The following is a 16,609-nucleotide window of genomic DNA, read 5'->3' as shown; positions in this document are numbered from 1 at the left end:
GGTCCCAGGACTGTAGAGGAGCTAGCAGGTGTATGACTCACACCACGGGGGACTCCTTTATTAATATTTGTTATGACTGCGACAAAAAACAAAAACAAAACTGCTTTAAGTTGTTGTTGTCTCAAACGGAGTGTGTCATTTTCATAAACTAAAATTTATTTCAGCGCAAGTGTCGATGGAGAGCATGATGGTGGGCGGCATGGGTGGCGTGGGCGTTGGGTCCGTGGGCAGTGGCATGTCGTCCGTGGGCGGTTTTCAGCTGGTCCGAGAGCCGTCCTCGGGAGCTCTGCTGCTCCTACCCGCTCCCCCCGACCTCCCTCACGCCGTGGTGTGGGGCGGAGTGCCTTATCCGTCGACACCCTTGCTGCTGCCGCCCGCCCCGCATCCGTCTCACCACCTCCAGCTGCTCCCGGGCGATCTGCTGGCGTCTACTGCTACGCTACAACACACCCACACTCATTCCACGCGGCTGGTCACCCTCGCCCCCGCTCCCCCCGCACAGCCTCACCCTCACCCGGTCGATAAGAGGAAACCCCTCATGCAGCCGATAATAACCCCTCACACGCTCATCAAAATAGAGCCGGAGCCGCCGCAGGAGAAGCCCCAGGCCTTCGCTCCCGAACCCGTCCAGCAGCCGATACTCACCACGCATCTCTACTACCAGCCGGATTTCCAAGAGCAGGCGTGCAGGCCTCAGGGTCCCCCGGCGGCCCCTCAGACTCCGCCGCCCGAAGTCCCCGCACACAAGGACGCCTCTAACCAGACAGATCACATTGACGAGGACGACGACTCTCCTATCAACGCGGACGAGGACGAGCGTGAGGTCGCGTGTGTCGGGGTCGCGCACTACCCGGAGGGCTCGAACATTATACAGATACAACCATTGCATCAGTCCATAGACGGCGCGGAGGAAACCACTCTGGAGGGACTCGTGGCGGCCACCGTGGTGGGGGCGGTGGAGAAGGCGATCAATGCCATGGAGAGGGAAGAGGCCGCCGATAACTCCAGCAGCAGAGGCTCCCACGACCTGGTCATCGACACAGCCGGCAGCATGACGCCCCTGCAGGCGCAGCAACGCCCGCCCGTCGATGTCAGCGGCCTGGAACTCCTCTCGAACAGTATCGAGCAGTTTGAGCGGACGACTCCCAGCAACCACGCGGCCGGCTCCGACCAGGCGCCGCTTACGATCGACACGAGGCCGTCTACTAAAATAAACATACTCATAAAAACCTCACCGAGGTCTCCGTCGCAAGACGATGATGTAGTAGAGACACATAAGATAAGGTTCCAGTTCCCTCTAGTGGAGACAGGTGACAGCGACAAGCCGTCCCTGGATGGGTTGGGGTTGCTGTGTGCTTTGGCGGAGCAGAGATTCATGGAGGAGGTTGAGGAGAGCCCCTCCCCAAATATGCCCTCGACCTCGCGAACTTTTATTAAGACGGAGCTGCTGAGTCCCACAGAAAGGGAAAGGGAGAGGGAGATATCGTCCGAATTGAAAAAAGAAAGACACAGACACAGAGATGACGCTTCGGGCGAGAGAAGGAGAAAGAGAAGTACAGATAAAGAAGAGAGATTACGACACAAGTTGGAAAAGATGCGCCGACACAAAAGGGAGAGAAAGGACACCGACAAATCTGAAGGTGGCGAGTTGGAGGCGAGTTTACGGCGAGTGACGGCATGTTCCTGTGGGATGGTGAATTGTTCCCACACGTCGAGCGTCCCGTCCGCGCAGGCGCTGGTGAACGCCATGGAGAAAGATATGAGGGAACGTCTACAAGACCTGCAGCGGCAGTGTGACGAGAAGCGCGCTCAGCTGGACGCCCTTACTCCGCCACTGCCGGCGCTCGTCACGCCCGCACCGTGCCTACAGCTCAGTGCGAGTCCAGCTCTCTCACCGGACTCCGATAGAGGCTCATCCAAGAAACGTAAAGTGGGAAGACCGAGGAAAGTCTCCAGTCCCGACTCCACGGAAACCATCGTAGCCAAGAAACCGAAGTCGAAAAACACTCTCGTCGGTTACTTACTGGCGAAAGGAAAACTTAAAGGGAACATATTGTACTCAAAGGGCGAACCCTCGAGAGACGACGGGAGTAGAACTAGTAAGGTCCGGCCGAAACTAAAAGCGGAGCCTGTCGTGAAGATGTACTCCGAGGAAGACGAAAACGATTGGGGGCTCAACAGATCTGCGAGCTCCTCCATGGAAAGTCTCAACGAGGTGAGGCAGAAGAACAGGGAGAAGGTAGACCGGTTAGCAAGGAAGCATTCGAGAGACGACATGTCAGAAATAGAGCTAGCCCTGCGGAGAGCAAGCGCCTCCAGTGATAGTGACAAGGAAAGAAGACGTGCAAGAAAGAAACGGAAGAGTACTAAGTCGAAAGAGAGAGCAGAGGCGAACGCGGAGCAAACACAGCACGAACCAGGGACTCAGACGAAGATATCGAAATGTACTTTGACAGAAGAAAAAATAGACACATCGCCGAGAGTGCTCACGGCGAGAGGAGGACTCTTCTACGCGGGGAAGTTGAGCGCTGTACAGGCCCCTGACGTGTACGCAATAACATTAGACGGAGAGAGAGGAAATAAACCGCACATACTGTCGAGGGAGGAAACATTGAGAGATGCCGTGAGTACTTTGATATGTATACATAGTTCAAACAGAGACCCGAGGCCAAGTTAACTTGGAACTCTTAACGAGAATTCATTAGAATCTTGATTCATAGGAGCGTTTAATTTTTTAAAATAATAAACTTGATGTATGGCCATCACAAACACAATCATTACGGTCTTACAGTTATAATAATCGGATCATATCTTCTTTTCATAAATCAGACAGTTCTCTGTAAACCATATCCTCTACTCTCCCAGATCCTGGAGGTGAGTCCGTCTAGTGTCCGGGAGCTTCCATCCGGTACCCGTGTATGTGCGTACTGGTCCCAGCAGTACCGCTGTTTGTATCCGGGAACAGTGGCCGTGTCTTCCCCTGACCCACACCATGACAAATTTGTCGCGGTGGAATTCGATGACGGTGACTCCGGTAGGATAGCCATCGAAGATATCAGATTCTTGGAACCCAATTATCCTATCGTGGGTAAGTTTTGAGGCTTTATGATAGTAGAAATGTTACGTGAGCGAAATTGTTCTGGTTGGGTATTAATTATAGTTGTTACGTTATTGACTGTTCTGTGTTACACATCTTATGATTATATAACACTGTTTTTCATTTGCAGAATACGAAAACACATTGTTTACTCTGAGCAAACGGCGGCGTAATACGAGCGTGACGGAAGATAAAAAACACTCGACGGCTTCCACGAGCAATGACGTCAAGAACGAAGCACAGAACGATGGACAGAAGGAGGAAGAAGATAGACACAGAGATAGGAAGAAGTTAAAGAAACATCGCAAAGAAAAGATGAGGCGACTGACGAGCGAGGACGGACCCGGCTCAGAATATATAAAGAAGAAGAAAAAGAAACACAAGTGCTGCGAGGAACACGGGAAGCATCGCAGGCATCACAAGAAACATCACCGGAAACACAAGAAGAGACATCACTCAATATGCAAGGAACATTCCAGTTCCTCGGGCGACGATCACAGACAGAAATCATCCTCGGACTACATGGACTCCAACAAGTCCAACGAGGACTCGCTCGACTCCAACGACCGCCTCTCCACTCTCATAGCGGTCGAGAAGTCTCCGGAAGAAAACATGAAAACTGTCATCAAGAAGGCCGTGCTGTCCAAGAAGAGTCTAGTGAAGAATGCGGTGCTGGATTTCAGTAATTTGAATAAAATAACACTCAAGAAGGAAGATGCGAAGGATAACCTGAAGGATAGCGGGATCGGCCTGGAGGAGCCGCTCCCAGAGACCGCGGCAGCGTCCACGTCCACCGATACTTCTAAAAAGGTAATTAATCCGACACGCGGTAAGGTTCTATGCATGGCGTATATTAATGTCGTGTGCGTCTCCAGAAGGCGAAGAAGCGCACGGTGTCCTCTACATCCTCGGACGGCGGCGGCGGTGTCAGCAAGATGGCGGCCTTCCTCCCGGGGGGAGCGTTGTGGAGGTGGCACGGGCCCGCCTACAGGAGGACCACCAGGCCTCGGCACAGGAAACTATTCTACAAGGCCATACAACGCGGGGAGGAAATACTACATGTGGGTAGACAATTGAGGAGTCCAGATGTCTCGTATCACTAGCAATGATGGTGACAACAACTTGTAGTAACTTTTCTGGTTATTTTGTAATTATAAGAAAGTGGAGTTATGTTTTTGATTCTCCCTCGACCGTTGTTGCTGTTCTAGGACAGTAGGTAGCAGGAGTCCATTATAAACTAAGTAGTAATCTGTTTTGTCGTCCCTGGACGGTGTGAAGGTGGGTGAGGCGGCGGTGTTCCTGTCCACCGGCCGCGCCGACCGCCCCTACATAGGACGGATCGCGGCCCTTTGGCAGGCCCGAGGTGCCATGGCGGTCAGGGTACACTGGTTCTACCACCCTGAGGAGACGGCCGGCTGCCGAGACTTGAAGTACCCGGTGAGTACGAACACTGTGACAAGACCTTTGACCAAATATAACCGACACATATCGCATTGTTGTGACACGAACGGATGTTCCAGGGCGGGCTGTTCGAGTCCCCGCACACCGACGAGAACGACGTCCAGACGATATCCCACAAGTGTGAGGTCCTGCCCCTGGCACAGTACCAGGAGCGGCTGGGGGACGACCCGGCCCGGTACAGCACCGTGTACGACAACAACGACGTGTACTACCTCGCGGGTCACTACGACCCCACCCAGCAGGCCCTCACCATGGAGCCGCACATACCGCTGCAGGACAACTCCTAGACACTCGGGCGCCAGGGACCCGCCGGCGAAATAACCTCACGGAAAATTAAAGGAAAGGAAGGTCGCACATATAGAACCCGCCTTCCTGTTATGACACCCTGGTACTTAACTCACGAAACGAAGAAGAAAAAATATATATTTAATGTAAAAAAATATAATTAATTTAATTATAGAGATTTATAATAATTATTGAAAATGTAAAATATTCTTCCATAGCGGACATCTCACATACTATGGAAAAGGAAAATTATATAAAAACAAATGTTTAAAAGACGTCGCCAGTGCAATAGAATAGTTTCTTCATAATTTTTTTACTATTTGTGAATCAGTAGTTTATAAGAAGTGACGTCACACACCGGTACTGTACGTGTGGAGTCCGCCTCTCACTGTCTAGTACAGAGTATACAAGGTGTTGAAGTACAGCGGACGTTACGTGTCGTCGGCCGACACACGGATAGTTTGATGTGGACTGGTCGTAGACGCGGCGGGTGTAGTACGTGTCCTCGTACTAAAGGTACATTCGTGTTAAAGTTACCCTTGTTATGTTTAGCGGTGTCCTTGTTTGATGTTACGTTTGGTGGAGTGGGACTGATGGCTCTAGTGGGTCTCGTGAGACAGGTGGATGTAGTGAGCCTTGTGGGCCTTGTTGGCTGAGTAGGATAAGTGGATCGTGCGGGAGAGGGTATAGCGTGGGCCTCGCGGGCCTCGCGGGCCATGTGGGTCGAAGGCTCCACGTGAGGCCCACGCTAATGAAGTGATGATATGTGATTTATTTTTATACTTGTGGCGGTGCGAGGGAATGCCTTTTTTACATATGTATACGTTTATATAACACATACTCTACATGTATAAGTTCTCGTCCGAGTATGTCGATTGCAATACAACTACCTTCAGCTAGTCCTTTATTACTTCGGAAGTCTACCAGTGATCGTAGGTATGTTAGTCAGTTACAAAAACTGCGGAATGTGTGGAGAGATAAGGTTTTATAAATTATGAATCTGATATGTTTGTTTGTTGTTTTCCATATATGTTTTTATATTTCGTTTATTATTTTCGTTGGTCGGTGTACACGTTACACGGATGGTGCTAAGCTCTCGGAACTGTTCTTAGTTTGTCTTAACGGTAAGGTTGTACTCGATACTGTGCGCGTCGCGTGCTCTGCTCCAACTGACATTGTCTTGATGTGTTTTTATTTTTATATTATATATATATGTGGACTGAAAAGACAGGGATAAACGTAGGAGACCAAGGTTAGGGAGTATTGAGTAGATAGGTTTTGTAGGAAGTGGCCAAAAGGTGCGATGTCGGTGGAAAGAGGTTGTTTAGATTCTCTCACGTTTCAAACGCTTTTTATATGATCTACAGTGTACAGTGTACAGTGTACATGTTTAGCATTTTTTAATGTTTGGTAACGGTTATAATTTATATATAATAATGAATAGTTATGTCACTGTCTGTTCGTACGGTCGAGGTGCGATCTGAAATGCTCTTTACGTTATGTCTGTGATGTGAGATGCTCCCCATACATTTGTTTCGTGTACAGTAGTTTCAGAACGCGCTCCGTGTGCTGTACATAGTCCGCAGTGATGATTTCTTCCATTCTGAAAGTAGCGTACTGTTTTGCCTACCGTTGCCGTAATCGGCGTGTAACCGGCGTGTAACGAGCGTCGTACCTACTGTGTTTATTATAGTATAGATTTAGTTTGATGCATAAGATATGACGTAGGAGGACATTTACTTTTTATATAGAATAATAATTATATAAGAGTTTTTTCTTTTCAAAACATTATAAATGAGATGAAAAACGAATTTGACGAAACTAAAAGAGTGTTATGAGAATGTCGTATTTTTATATAATGTTAGTTGTCTTATGAAATAAAATAAATTAAAATCAACAGTTGTATAATGTAAGTACAAAGATCGAATATTCACACTTAACGTACTGTATGGTACAAAGCGTAGGAGTCGAGAGACGATACTTACTAACTGTATGTACATGTGTAACGTTTTCTGAAACGAGCGCAGTGGACGTGACGGAGGGGAAGCCATACATTGTAATACTAGATTTAAAGAGTTATAATATATCAGCATCTATAATATAAAGGTTATAAATACGCTTAAATAAAAATATTTTTGGCTGACAGAGTGTTTTATTTGACATAAATAAATCCGTACGCAATAATATGTGACAATAAATACTATAGAGGGCAACACAGAGGTCGGCGTATCGCGACATAGAGTACATTATACCGGCGGAACTCCTCGGATAAGACAACTATATTACCTATTACCTATGAACTATTCTATTCTACACTATACTACACTACACCTAAGAGTAAACCTCCCTCTTCCCGCCGCTGATGACTTCGTATGTGTCGTCGTCTATGATCTTGTACACGTCCATACGGTAAGTCTGTAGTTTGTGGAGGAAGCGGATCGAGCTCTCGTCCCGCATCTTGGTGATGACGGACGGCAGGTCCTTAGTCCGCGCCTCGGTCGCCAACGAGCTGTAGTACCGTTGCTGGAACAACAATCATTACAATGAGAGCGAGCGACCTCGCTATGGATATATTGTATTGTGACGTGAGCCGCGGACGAGGGCTGTTATCGCCAGCTCACGACGGACTGTGGACAACGGGAGGCCTCTCCAGTCGTGAGCTTCGTTTGAACGTATCCACACGTCGCGTCGGCTGGAGGTGAGTGAGTCTAACGACCTCGCTGTTTATGCTCTCCTGGTAACTTCATCCATTAATACACAATAATTTTTATTATTTTTATTATTTCTTTTTTTTAATAAAATATTTCATTGTCTTGTGTTTCATTTAATTTATCATAGAAAAATTTTCTTATCTATTTAAAAGGTTAGTTGTGACATCCGATAACCTTATATCTAACCAATGAGATGACGTCAACGTTATTTTATTTTTTAAATATTGAGTAAACTGTGGGGTGCAACCCTTCAACCCTTCACCCACGCCCGATCTCTAGTGGTACATTAAATAATATCAAGAGGTAATAAAATAAATTATGCCAGACAAAATCAAGTGCTAGAACTAGAAATTACGAATCTATCGAGTTAATGAAACTACTATTTTTCGGTTTTACTACTTGTTTAAAATCATTTTTAACAACATACTCCGACGTTTCGGTTACTATGCAGCAACCGTGTTCACGGGCAGACGAGATGTGAATGTCTGGCAGTGGGTCTTGTCCAACAAGAAACGTCAGGGGTATGTAGTTTTTAAAATAATAAAATACGCGTAGTAATCCGAAAAATATTAGTTTCATTTAAATGAATACTCGCGATAGTCTTAGATCTCATTAACCTACAGAGCACTTGGTGAAAAAGAGAATCAATTACAACCAACTAAAAGGTTACAGAACTGTAATTGAAAATTTAAAGGAAATATAATTTAGAAAGCAATTAAAGCAGCTATTAATACTACCGGAGTTGTTACGCGACGAGAAGCCTTAAAAAGCTGTTAAGAATAAACAAGTCAGTGAAAAATAATCCGCAGAAAAATGGCCGGACCAATTTTATTGTTAACAGAAAAATAACGAGCAATACAAGTAGGTATGAGTACCAATATATTAAAGAATAGAAGGTGCGTAATTCAAGGCTAGACAAAATAAAAAATGACTACAAACGTAAGACACACCCAGGTGTCCGCCACTAGTGTGTTATGTGTATTAAATTTTAATTTGTACTAAAGACAAATAAAAACCTAATTTATAACGGCAGGTCTGTTCGCTATCAGACACTGAACTATTACGACTCACATGAAATAGGTATATGAGTAAGGGTTCCGTAGGTGTCACTAGTTAGCTGTTCTCTTTTAAATCATCGCATCTAATAGTATCGACGGAGGTTTGAACGAGAACCGGCAAAGGTATCGTCTGGAGCGTCGGACCAAACTTGAGGTAAGCATACGCTATACAGATATTAAAAATGGATTCGTTAAATATATTAGTTCTTTTTTCGTCAGTCAGACCAATGTCGCTCATTTTTAAACGAACACCAAAGTATAATTACTACTCAGTCTTCTTAAAAATATATATATTATTAAATAAATGCCTTATTCCATTCGACAAACTCCTTCGTGTTTCCTCCACACAGGAGGTAGTCGAGATTATAATTCGTTTAACAAATAAAAACGTTGATATTAGCAAAGTATTCAACGGTTCCAGTGCGAATGAAGCCATAGCTTATAAAAAGACCTTTTATACGAATTGAGACTAAAAGCCAAAGGCTTTGAATTAAAACAAGTAGAAAGAAGGAAGAAATAAGGAAAAATTAAAAAGATTTATTTCTAAAGAAACAGTCTGTGTGCAATGGATAGGCACATGTTCCCTCTGTCACTAATCCTAACTATCCTTTAAACATGTGAGAAACGTGTGAGTCTAATTCCTTTTAACAACTAAAAATATTTTCCGTTGTCATTGTCAGGGAGTTTGTCACAATTCATTGCTTTTGATTGAGTTCATTCTGAGAACCATATAGCTTTATTAAAAACATTTTATGAACAGATCCTAATATTCTTTACGAGTGTAAGTGTGACTGACGTTACAGTCGCGTGGCTTCGGAAGTTACAGTACTAGCATGAATTGTAAACTTGGATAACATTTTGTTATTGACTAAGTTTATGCTGCGACTTCCGTCAAATTTGTTTTATATATTGTGAATTTATACACGTGACTCAACGCTCTTCTTTAACAACACAGCTTTAACTATATCTGCTGCTTTATATTTAATAAAGATATCGCAATATTCGTATAGGTAGATTTCAATGAGGGCCAAATGATAAAAATTTTAAACGTTAATATTTTATTGAATTTTACCATTGTGTATACGATTATGTCATTCGATTTATATGGGTATAAATATATTATATGTGGTATACCTGTATAGATATATTACCTAATCCGAAGTGAGTGTAATGAAAATTTCTCATTTTATTCTATTACTTCATATAAACTGTAGCAAAAATACACTTAAAAAATTTAAAATAATGTATTAAAATTTGTTTAAAAAGAACAGAGTAAATAGAGTACCCTATAAATATGAATAAAGGTCACAATGGCAACTGACAATGAGTTATAAACGAATGATTATATTAATCCAAGTGTTTCGTTTTCTATATAATCTGTGACTGTGTCATATCCTGTGCTCGTTGACATTTATAGCGGCTGTCATCGATGACAGTGTAGACGTCAAGCCTATAGGTGGCGAGGTCGTTCAGGAATCTGAGACTGCTGTCGTTGTGTATGGCGGTGAGTACGGGAGGCAGCGGGGACAGCTGGCCCTCGTCTGACAGCGACACGTAATAGTCGCCCTGGTGTGTTAATATATATACTTAACTATGACACAGCGTTCGCAGTGCTCTCATATGTCCACAGCCCAATATAGGACTTCCTGACAAAAGCTGTTTGATTTTCAACCTTCGTCTATTTCTTAAACATCTACTTAAATACCTTCTAGAAATAATTCAAAACGTGCATCAAGGAAGTCATTATAAAGAGTAGTTCCGGTAAATATGTTGATAATACAATGTAAGGCCGTCGACATCGGCTGCATGCATCCTGTATTGTGTTATATGGTGTGTGACGTCATCGACTGTTTCAAGAGTAGGTAAACCAAACAGCTATCACCAGTTCAATACTAACAGTACTGTCCTAATAAGGACTAGTTCCGCAGTAATTTACAAATGTGGTGCTAAATCGTTTTTACTAAAGTACAGGTCAATTAATCCGTGATCTTCGACGTCTGTAGTCTTACAAAAAGTTCCCGTCGCGCTTACAATTTTTAATACATAACCTACACTGATATTATTAAGGACACACAAATAAAAAACTAAACTTTCCGTCCGTCGTGCGGCGATGTAATGTGTGATAAGTCATGCATCTACTCCGGTAAACCAAACACTAAGTATAACCTTACTACCAACAGCTTGTAGTAGTTGTTTCTTTGTTGCGATGTGTTGATGTATTAGCGGTTACATTAAATTCCCAAAGGCGGGATGACGCGAAAGCTGTCATAGAAATGTTTTTTTTTTGGTTCAGCTTCTTAACTAGCTCAGAAAACGTCAATATTAGTATAGTCAATGGTTAAAGAAAGCCAATGTCTTTTCTGTTTGTGGATGACATCACCTCCGCCTCCTCCCCCCACCACATACCTGGTCTGGACCCATCATGTGCGCCTGTCTCTTGGTGTACCCTCGCGCCAGTCGCTCGCTCTTCTCCATCTCCCAGTGCTGCATCATCTGTTCACTGGACGGCAGCTGGAACGAGCCGTTCATTGATTGGACGAAGTACCGGACCTGGAGAAATTTTTTAATTACTATTTATGTTTTTTAATTATTATTACACTTTAATATAAGAGAAACAAAAAGAGCTTTTCACCAAAAATGAAATGTATACGAATTCTCTTACTATGTATTTATTATATATAGTTTTGATTGATAATTAATTGGTTATAAGGACCTGCAAGTCGAACATGGAGAAGGCGCACACGTAGTAGGGGACGCCGATGAAGCACATGCTAGGGTGTCTGATGTTGACCACGTGCTTGTACAGTGGCTCCACGCAGTTGTCCTCTACCACGATATCACACGACTCGTGGAGGAATGGGAAGTTGTACAAATATCCTGGGGATATTATCTCCGTGATTATGATACCCTGGTACTTTCATGGGTTATTTTAATACGTCGTTTCGCACCCCTTACCAGTACAGAGGAAAACTACATCAATTTGTTCGGTGGTACCATCTTGGAACACAGCAGCGTTTCCTTCGATCCGGACGACGTCCGGCTTCTGTTCCAAGTTGCTGGGGAAGGTGGACTTCAGCTGGTCCTTGATATGGTGGCTGAGTATCACCTTGCTACAGACGCTGGTTATCTCTAGCGCGATGTCCAGCCCAGACGGACCCGCACCGATCACCAGCACGTTCTTGTCTTTGAATACATCGGGGACGCGATAGTCGTGGCTGTGCATTACTTCACCTGTGACAGAAAGAGAGAGAGAGACTAGGAGAAAGAAGCAGAAGAGAGAGATAGATTGAATGTTTAATAAGAAATACCTTCAAAGTTCTTAAGTCCTGGTATATTAGGTATGAAGGGCGTGTTGTAGTGTCCGTTACACACGAACACGTAGTCATACTCCCTGGTGGTGGAGAGCCCCGTGGCCAGGTGCTTGTATGTGACGTCCCAGAGCTCGCCGGCGGGAGTCTGCTTCGGTTTTATCATTTGCACATGATGTTTGAACTGCAATACAAATGACACGCGGGGTAAATATTAATTACAATTACATAAATAAATGTATATATGACACATAAATACCGACTTTAATACATTTTTTGACGTTATGTTCCTCGGCGTAACGATCTAGAAAGTTCAGCATTTCCTTTGCCGATATATAAGATTTTTCACTTCCTTTAATGGGGAAATCGGGGAAGCCCATCACCTCCTTCGGCAGGTTTGTTCTGAAACGATACAAACTATATATAGTGGGTACGTCGACCACTCAATAATTGAACATCGGACTGAATCTCTGTCGAGTAAGTTCCTAAACATTTTACTATTGTTTCACTGGTCAAATATTAATATCCTAAGCAGTAAACATCTCATACTAAACATATTACTGTGTAAGTATATAATATAGGTATAAATAATGTTCATTTTCCTTAAAATCTTGTCACCGGGTTGAGGGTCACGGAGTCGTATCATCAATTATAAGATATTTGTTTCTAACTCATTTCTTACACAACAGACCTCTACGCATGACGTCACCAAGTAAGACACAACAGATACACTAGTACCCTTAATACGAGGTTACTTCATCGTACTGCGTACTGAGCGTTCACAGTTTTTCGTTCAAAATTCTTCGCGCTTTAGAGAATTCCCGTAGGTTAGTTATTTAGAAACACGAGACGTTTTGTACCTTTAGGCATACTGGTTTAAGATTTGAGATCAGAATAGGTTTTCTATTTTGGCAGGACTTTCGGTTGCAGGTGTTAGGTAAAATCAGGACTAACTTAGACTACAACCACTAACCACTTTATTTCATTTTTTTTTCACGTGGACGAAGTCCCGGGCGTAAGTAGTCATAAATTCACATATCACACAAGTTGTTAGTAGTTGTTCTGTATGAACGAGGGTGGTCTGAAAAGTTTGTGACCTCACAAAGATACAAGACATTGTATCTGAACTTTTTATTTTATTTTTCAACATAGTCTTCTTGTAACTCTACATACCTCTCGCAGCGATGCTACCATCTCTGTAACCCGTCCAAATAGTACTGGACATTTTTCTCTGCAAAATAATTGTTCACGAATGTGATTTCCTCTTCATTTGACGAAAATCTTTGTCCTCCGAGCGCAATTTTTAGATGAGGGAACAAAAAGAAGTCGCTTGGGACTAGATCTGGTGAGTGAGGCGGCAATGGTAATGTTCATTCGAACACGTTTTTCGTCTACCGTGAGCGCGGCACCCAACGCGCGGAAAGCTTTTTCATATGTTAATGTTCATTTAAGTTGTGCCAAATACATTCTTTTGACATGTCCATAACCTCTGCTATCTCTCTCACTTCAGTTCGGTGGTCGTCTAGCACAATTTGGTGAACTTTGGCGATGTTTTCGTTGGTAGTTGCCGTTTTTGGATGACCCGAACGTTCATCGTCTCCCAAGCTCTTACGGTCACGTTATTTTCAGCAGCCCAAAATTTTACTGTGCTAAATGATGGTGCGGAGTCCCCATACACAGAATCCAACTCATTCTTTTATTTCAAAACTCATCTTTTATTTGCGATGGCCTATTGCCTTTCAAAAACAAACATATAATTACAGCTCGATACTCGATGTTGTCCATTTTTAGAAAAAAACTCACATCAACTCACTCAAACGACTGTCACATAAAAACTGCGCGTCCAAAATGGCTGAAACTTTGGTGAGTAGCTGTCAACAGATGATCAAACGAAATTCAGTAGCTTTTACTTACGAGTGCTGCCATCTTCAGGATAAGGTCGGAAACTTTTCAGACCGCCCTAGTACGTATATATGTGTCGTACCTTAAGCTCTTATACATGCTGGTGTGTATGGGTAGACCGAAGTCATCGTATCCGACGTTTTCAGTGTAGACCCAGGTGCCGCCCAGCCCCGAGGACTGTTCCAGGATATCCACCCTGGACACCAGCGGCTCGGCCAGCAGATGTCGAGCAGAACAAAGGCCCGCTGCTCCCGCGCCCACAACGCACACACGCATACCTACATATATATAATTAATATTGTTGATATATAAACAGGCTCGCATACATCTACATATATATGTTCATTTGAAAAAATAATTTAACAGTGTACTTTTGATCGTTTAGGAATATTTTTCGTACGGTACATTTAGGTTGGAATTAATAACGCTGTTAGATAACCCTTACGAGTTACGATTTAGTGTCGATGTACTCTGATAAGATTTAATTTAGGAGACCGAGGGACAAAGCCGACTAAGGAAAGATATTAATTAATGTTACTTTAAGAAAAAGAAAGAAATCCTCATATTATTATTTATATGTATATATCTTTATGACACGTATGAGTGGCACAGCACGTCTCGTACCCGCTCGTGCAGTAGGCTACAATCTAAATGCGTTCCGATCGTTCTATTAGGAGATAAAACTTGGCATTGATAATTGAATTGCAGATTGATACGTGTTTTATATGTTAAAGTAAATAAATTTTATTTAATAATGAAATTGCATTAATGTTTTAAAATGTCGACGGAGATATTACGAACTTATCGCTACCGGAGTGCTCGGGTCACGTCGTTACGGTTTATGTTGACAATCTCCGGTAATTAGAAAATATTCTAGAATACTATTCTTACAACAATGAATTAAAGATAATTTTGTTAGCACTACCGGTGTATTTCATACGTGTGTTGACCACGAGAGGTGTCCAGGTCGTCGACCTCATTCAGTAAGATGGCTCTAATATTTTCCCGCTTCTTTTGATTGATTATACAAATATAATTTGTATTATCATAAATAAAATAATTCATCCGTTAAACAGAAAAGTTAATCAAATTAAAATATATTCTCCATACTATTTTCTGAAGGTGGTCGGTTCACTTGATTTGATATATTTTATTTAAGAGCGAAAATTTTCACCCTCTATTTCCATGCACGTGTCAGTAATATTTAAATGTAAATGTTTTATACATAATGCATACTCACTGTATAGTTTTATATATTTTTCTCGTCAATCACAACAGCTATTAAGCTCCCCTCACTTTCACTTTCCACATGCGTCAGACCCCGTGTCCCAGGAGTTCAGTAGTGTCGAGGCGGTGTGCAGACACTGGATAGGCGATGCTCTCTCGCTCAATGAACGCTCGGGGTGCGCTCCAACGGTTTTATGCTACACGCGCGGACAATAATGCAACCACACCAAAACTTTGATAACAAGATTAATTTGCAACAAAATTTGATTCAATCTAGATAGACTGGGGACAATAGTTATAATAAATACTGAATAGTATTAAAAGTCCGGTCGTTGTGAGATTCGTTTTGTATTTGAGACGGCGTCCTTGAACCGGCGCAGCACTCGGCAGTGAGTGTTCGTATCACACAAGGTGAGTGCGACGTCAATGTATGATAAAGTTGAAATTTTCCTATAACACATAAATAATTAAAAGTATCGACGGGAAACATCTCAGCTCGACATACAACTGACAGCCTCGGCGGCCGGCATAGACGAGGCGGTGACGAAACAGCGTTAGGGACTTGCATAAGACGACTTGCATCATGCGAGTCTGAGGCAGCGAAAATAACTAGATATACATCACTATGAAAACATTAACTTTAATATTATCTATTATGTTATTTGTTTGTTCATAGCAAACGTCACCACTCACTGGACGACCGCCCCAATAAGAGATACTATTGTATCGTAATAAAAAATGTATTGATTGTTCATATTATAGAATATAGAGGAACATACAAGCTTTGATTTGCGGGTTCGTTTGAACGACATATTTTAAATTATTTCTTATATAATAAATCTATATATCTCATATATCTCATATACATATATTTCGTCCCATGCTGTCATGTGCCGTATCTAGTTATTTATTATATATTCCGTGTTCTAGTTTTCTCCGGCTCATGTTTATAGCTCCTTGTTTTTCTGCGTGTTGTTTGTGGACGCTCGTTGTATCGGACAAGGTCTTTCTTGTGTCGGAGCTTTATCCTTATAATTTATGTTATATTATCAATAAAACTATCTTAATAACGATTTCCTGGCTTCGATTTATGAAGCTGCATACAGATACAATACTTATATCTCGTTTTTTTTCCACAAACAAGGGGTTTTAAGCCAATATCTATGTAAATTTCATTGTGAAAGACGTATGAAAAAAATAGAAGTTTTTGGATTGAGCTAAATAAAGAAACAAGATGCAAATAAATAAGAATGCTTTTTAATTTATTTATCAAGCCATAGATAACATATTGATATAAATCGATCTCCTACTAATTTTATATAAGATTTCATTTCTTCGCAAATGCGGCCAAATAATACGATTTCCTTTTTTTAATTATTTTTTGTGGATTTATTCATATTCTGCGTAATATTTTTTTTAATACTTTTGTTCTTTTAGTTATTATACGAATCGTGCCTGACCTTCACGCAACTGATAGCAAAAATTATAGTAAAAAGCTATGATTAGGTACTTGAGTAAACTATTCCTACACATTAAAGTAAATATTATTTTAATTCTTTC

At 42.4% G+C, this 16,609-nt stretch overlaps 2 protein-coding genes across 4 annotated transcripts in view; one reads left to right on the top strand and one right to left on the bottom strand.

Moving 5' to 3' along the window:
- LOC116773687 (protein winged eye) overlaps window positions 1–6,986 on the top strand; it is a 42,397-nt gene extending 35,411 nt beyond the window's left edge. Inside the window, exons 9-14 of one of the 2 annotated variants that reach the window (XM_061521159.1) lie at window positions 165–2,623; window positions 2,866–3,088; window positions 3,228–3,907; window positions 3,976–4,158; window positions 4,376–4,534; window positions 4,618–6,986. In XM_061521159.1, coding sequence (XP_061377143.1) covers window positions 165–2,623; window positions 2,866–3,088; window positions 3,228–3,907; window positions 3,976–4,158; window positions 4,376–4,534; window positions 4,618–4,845 — 3,932 coding nt within the window. In that variant the 3' untranslated portion in view covers window positions 4,846–6,986. Of the gene's footprint in view, window positions 1–164; window positions 2,624–2,865; window positions 3,089–3,227; window positions 3,908–3,972; window positions 4,159–4,375; window positions 4,535–4,617 lie in introns of both variants that reach the window. The other variant, XM_032666191.2, reaches the window with a different exon arrangement.
- LOC116771003 (senecionine N-oxygenase-like) lies at window positions 6,632–15,435 on the bottom strand. 2 transcript variants are annotated; one of them, XM_032662714.2, is made up of 8 exons: window positions 15,063–15,433; window positions 13,905–14,100; window positions 12,184–12,322; window positions 11,921–12,104; window positions 11,568–11,843; window positions 11,326–11,489; window positions 11,019–11,162; window positions 6,632–7,366 (listed from the first exon to the last, which is right to left on the bottom strand). In XM_032662714.2, the coding sequence occupies exons 2-8, from the start codon at window positions 14,096–14,098 to the stop codon at window positions 7,175–7,177; spliced, it is 1,293 nt and encodes a 430-aa protein (XP_032518605.1). In that variant the 5' UTR covers window positions 14,099–14,100; window positions 15,063–15,433; the 3' UTR covers window positions 6,632–7,174. The 2 variants fall into 2 exon arrangements, with proteins under 2 accessions (XP_032518605.1, XP_032518597.1); XM_032662706.2 differs by lacking the exon at window positions 6,632–7,366 and adding an exon at window positions 9,593–10,178 and having other exon boundaries at window positions 15,063–15,435.
- Window positions 15,436–16,609: the final 1,174 nt, after the last annotated feature.

Source organism: Danaus plexippus, chromosome 8, assembly GCF_018135715.1.
Source record: "Danaus plexippus chromosome 8, MEX_DaPlex, whole genome shotgun sequence".
Lineage (NCBI taxonomy): Eukaryota > Metazoa > Arthropoda > Insecta > Lepidoptera > Nymphalidae > Danaus > Danaus plexippus.
This window is presented reverse-complemented; position numbering and strand designations above follow the sequence as displayed.

Coding starts and splice junctions, on each gene's coding strand:
- LOC116771003 (XM_032662706.2), bottom strand. CDS start 14,098: ATGCGTGTGTGCGTTGTGGGCGCGGGAGCAGCGGGCCTTTGTTCTGCT. Junction 12,105..12,183: donor ACGTCAAAAAATGTATTAAA/GTCGGTATTTAT, acceptor TTTGTATTGCAG/TTCAAACATCATGTGCAAAT. Junction 11,163..11,325: donor TCTCCATGTTCGACTTGCAG/GTCCTTATAACC, acceptor AAATTTCTCCAG/GTCCGGTACTTCGTCCAATC.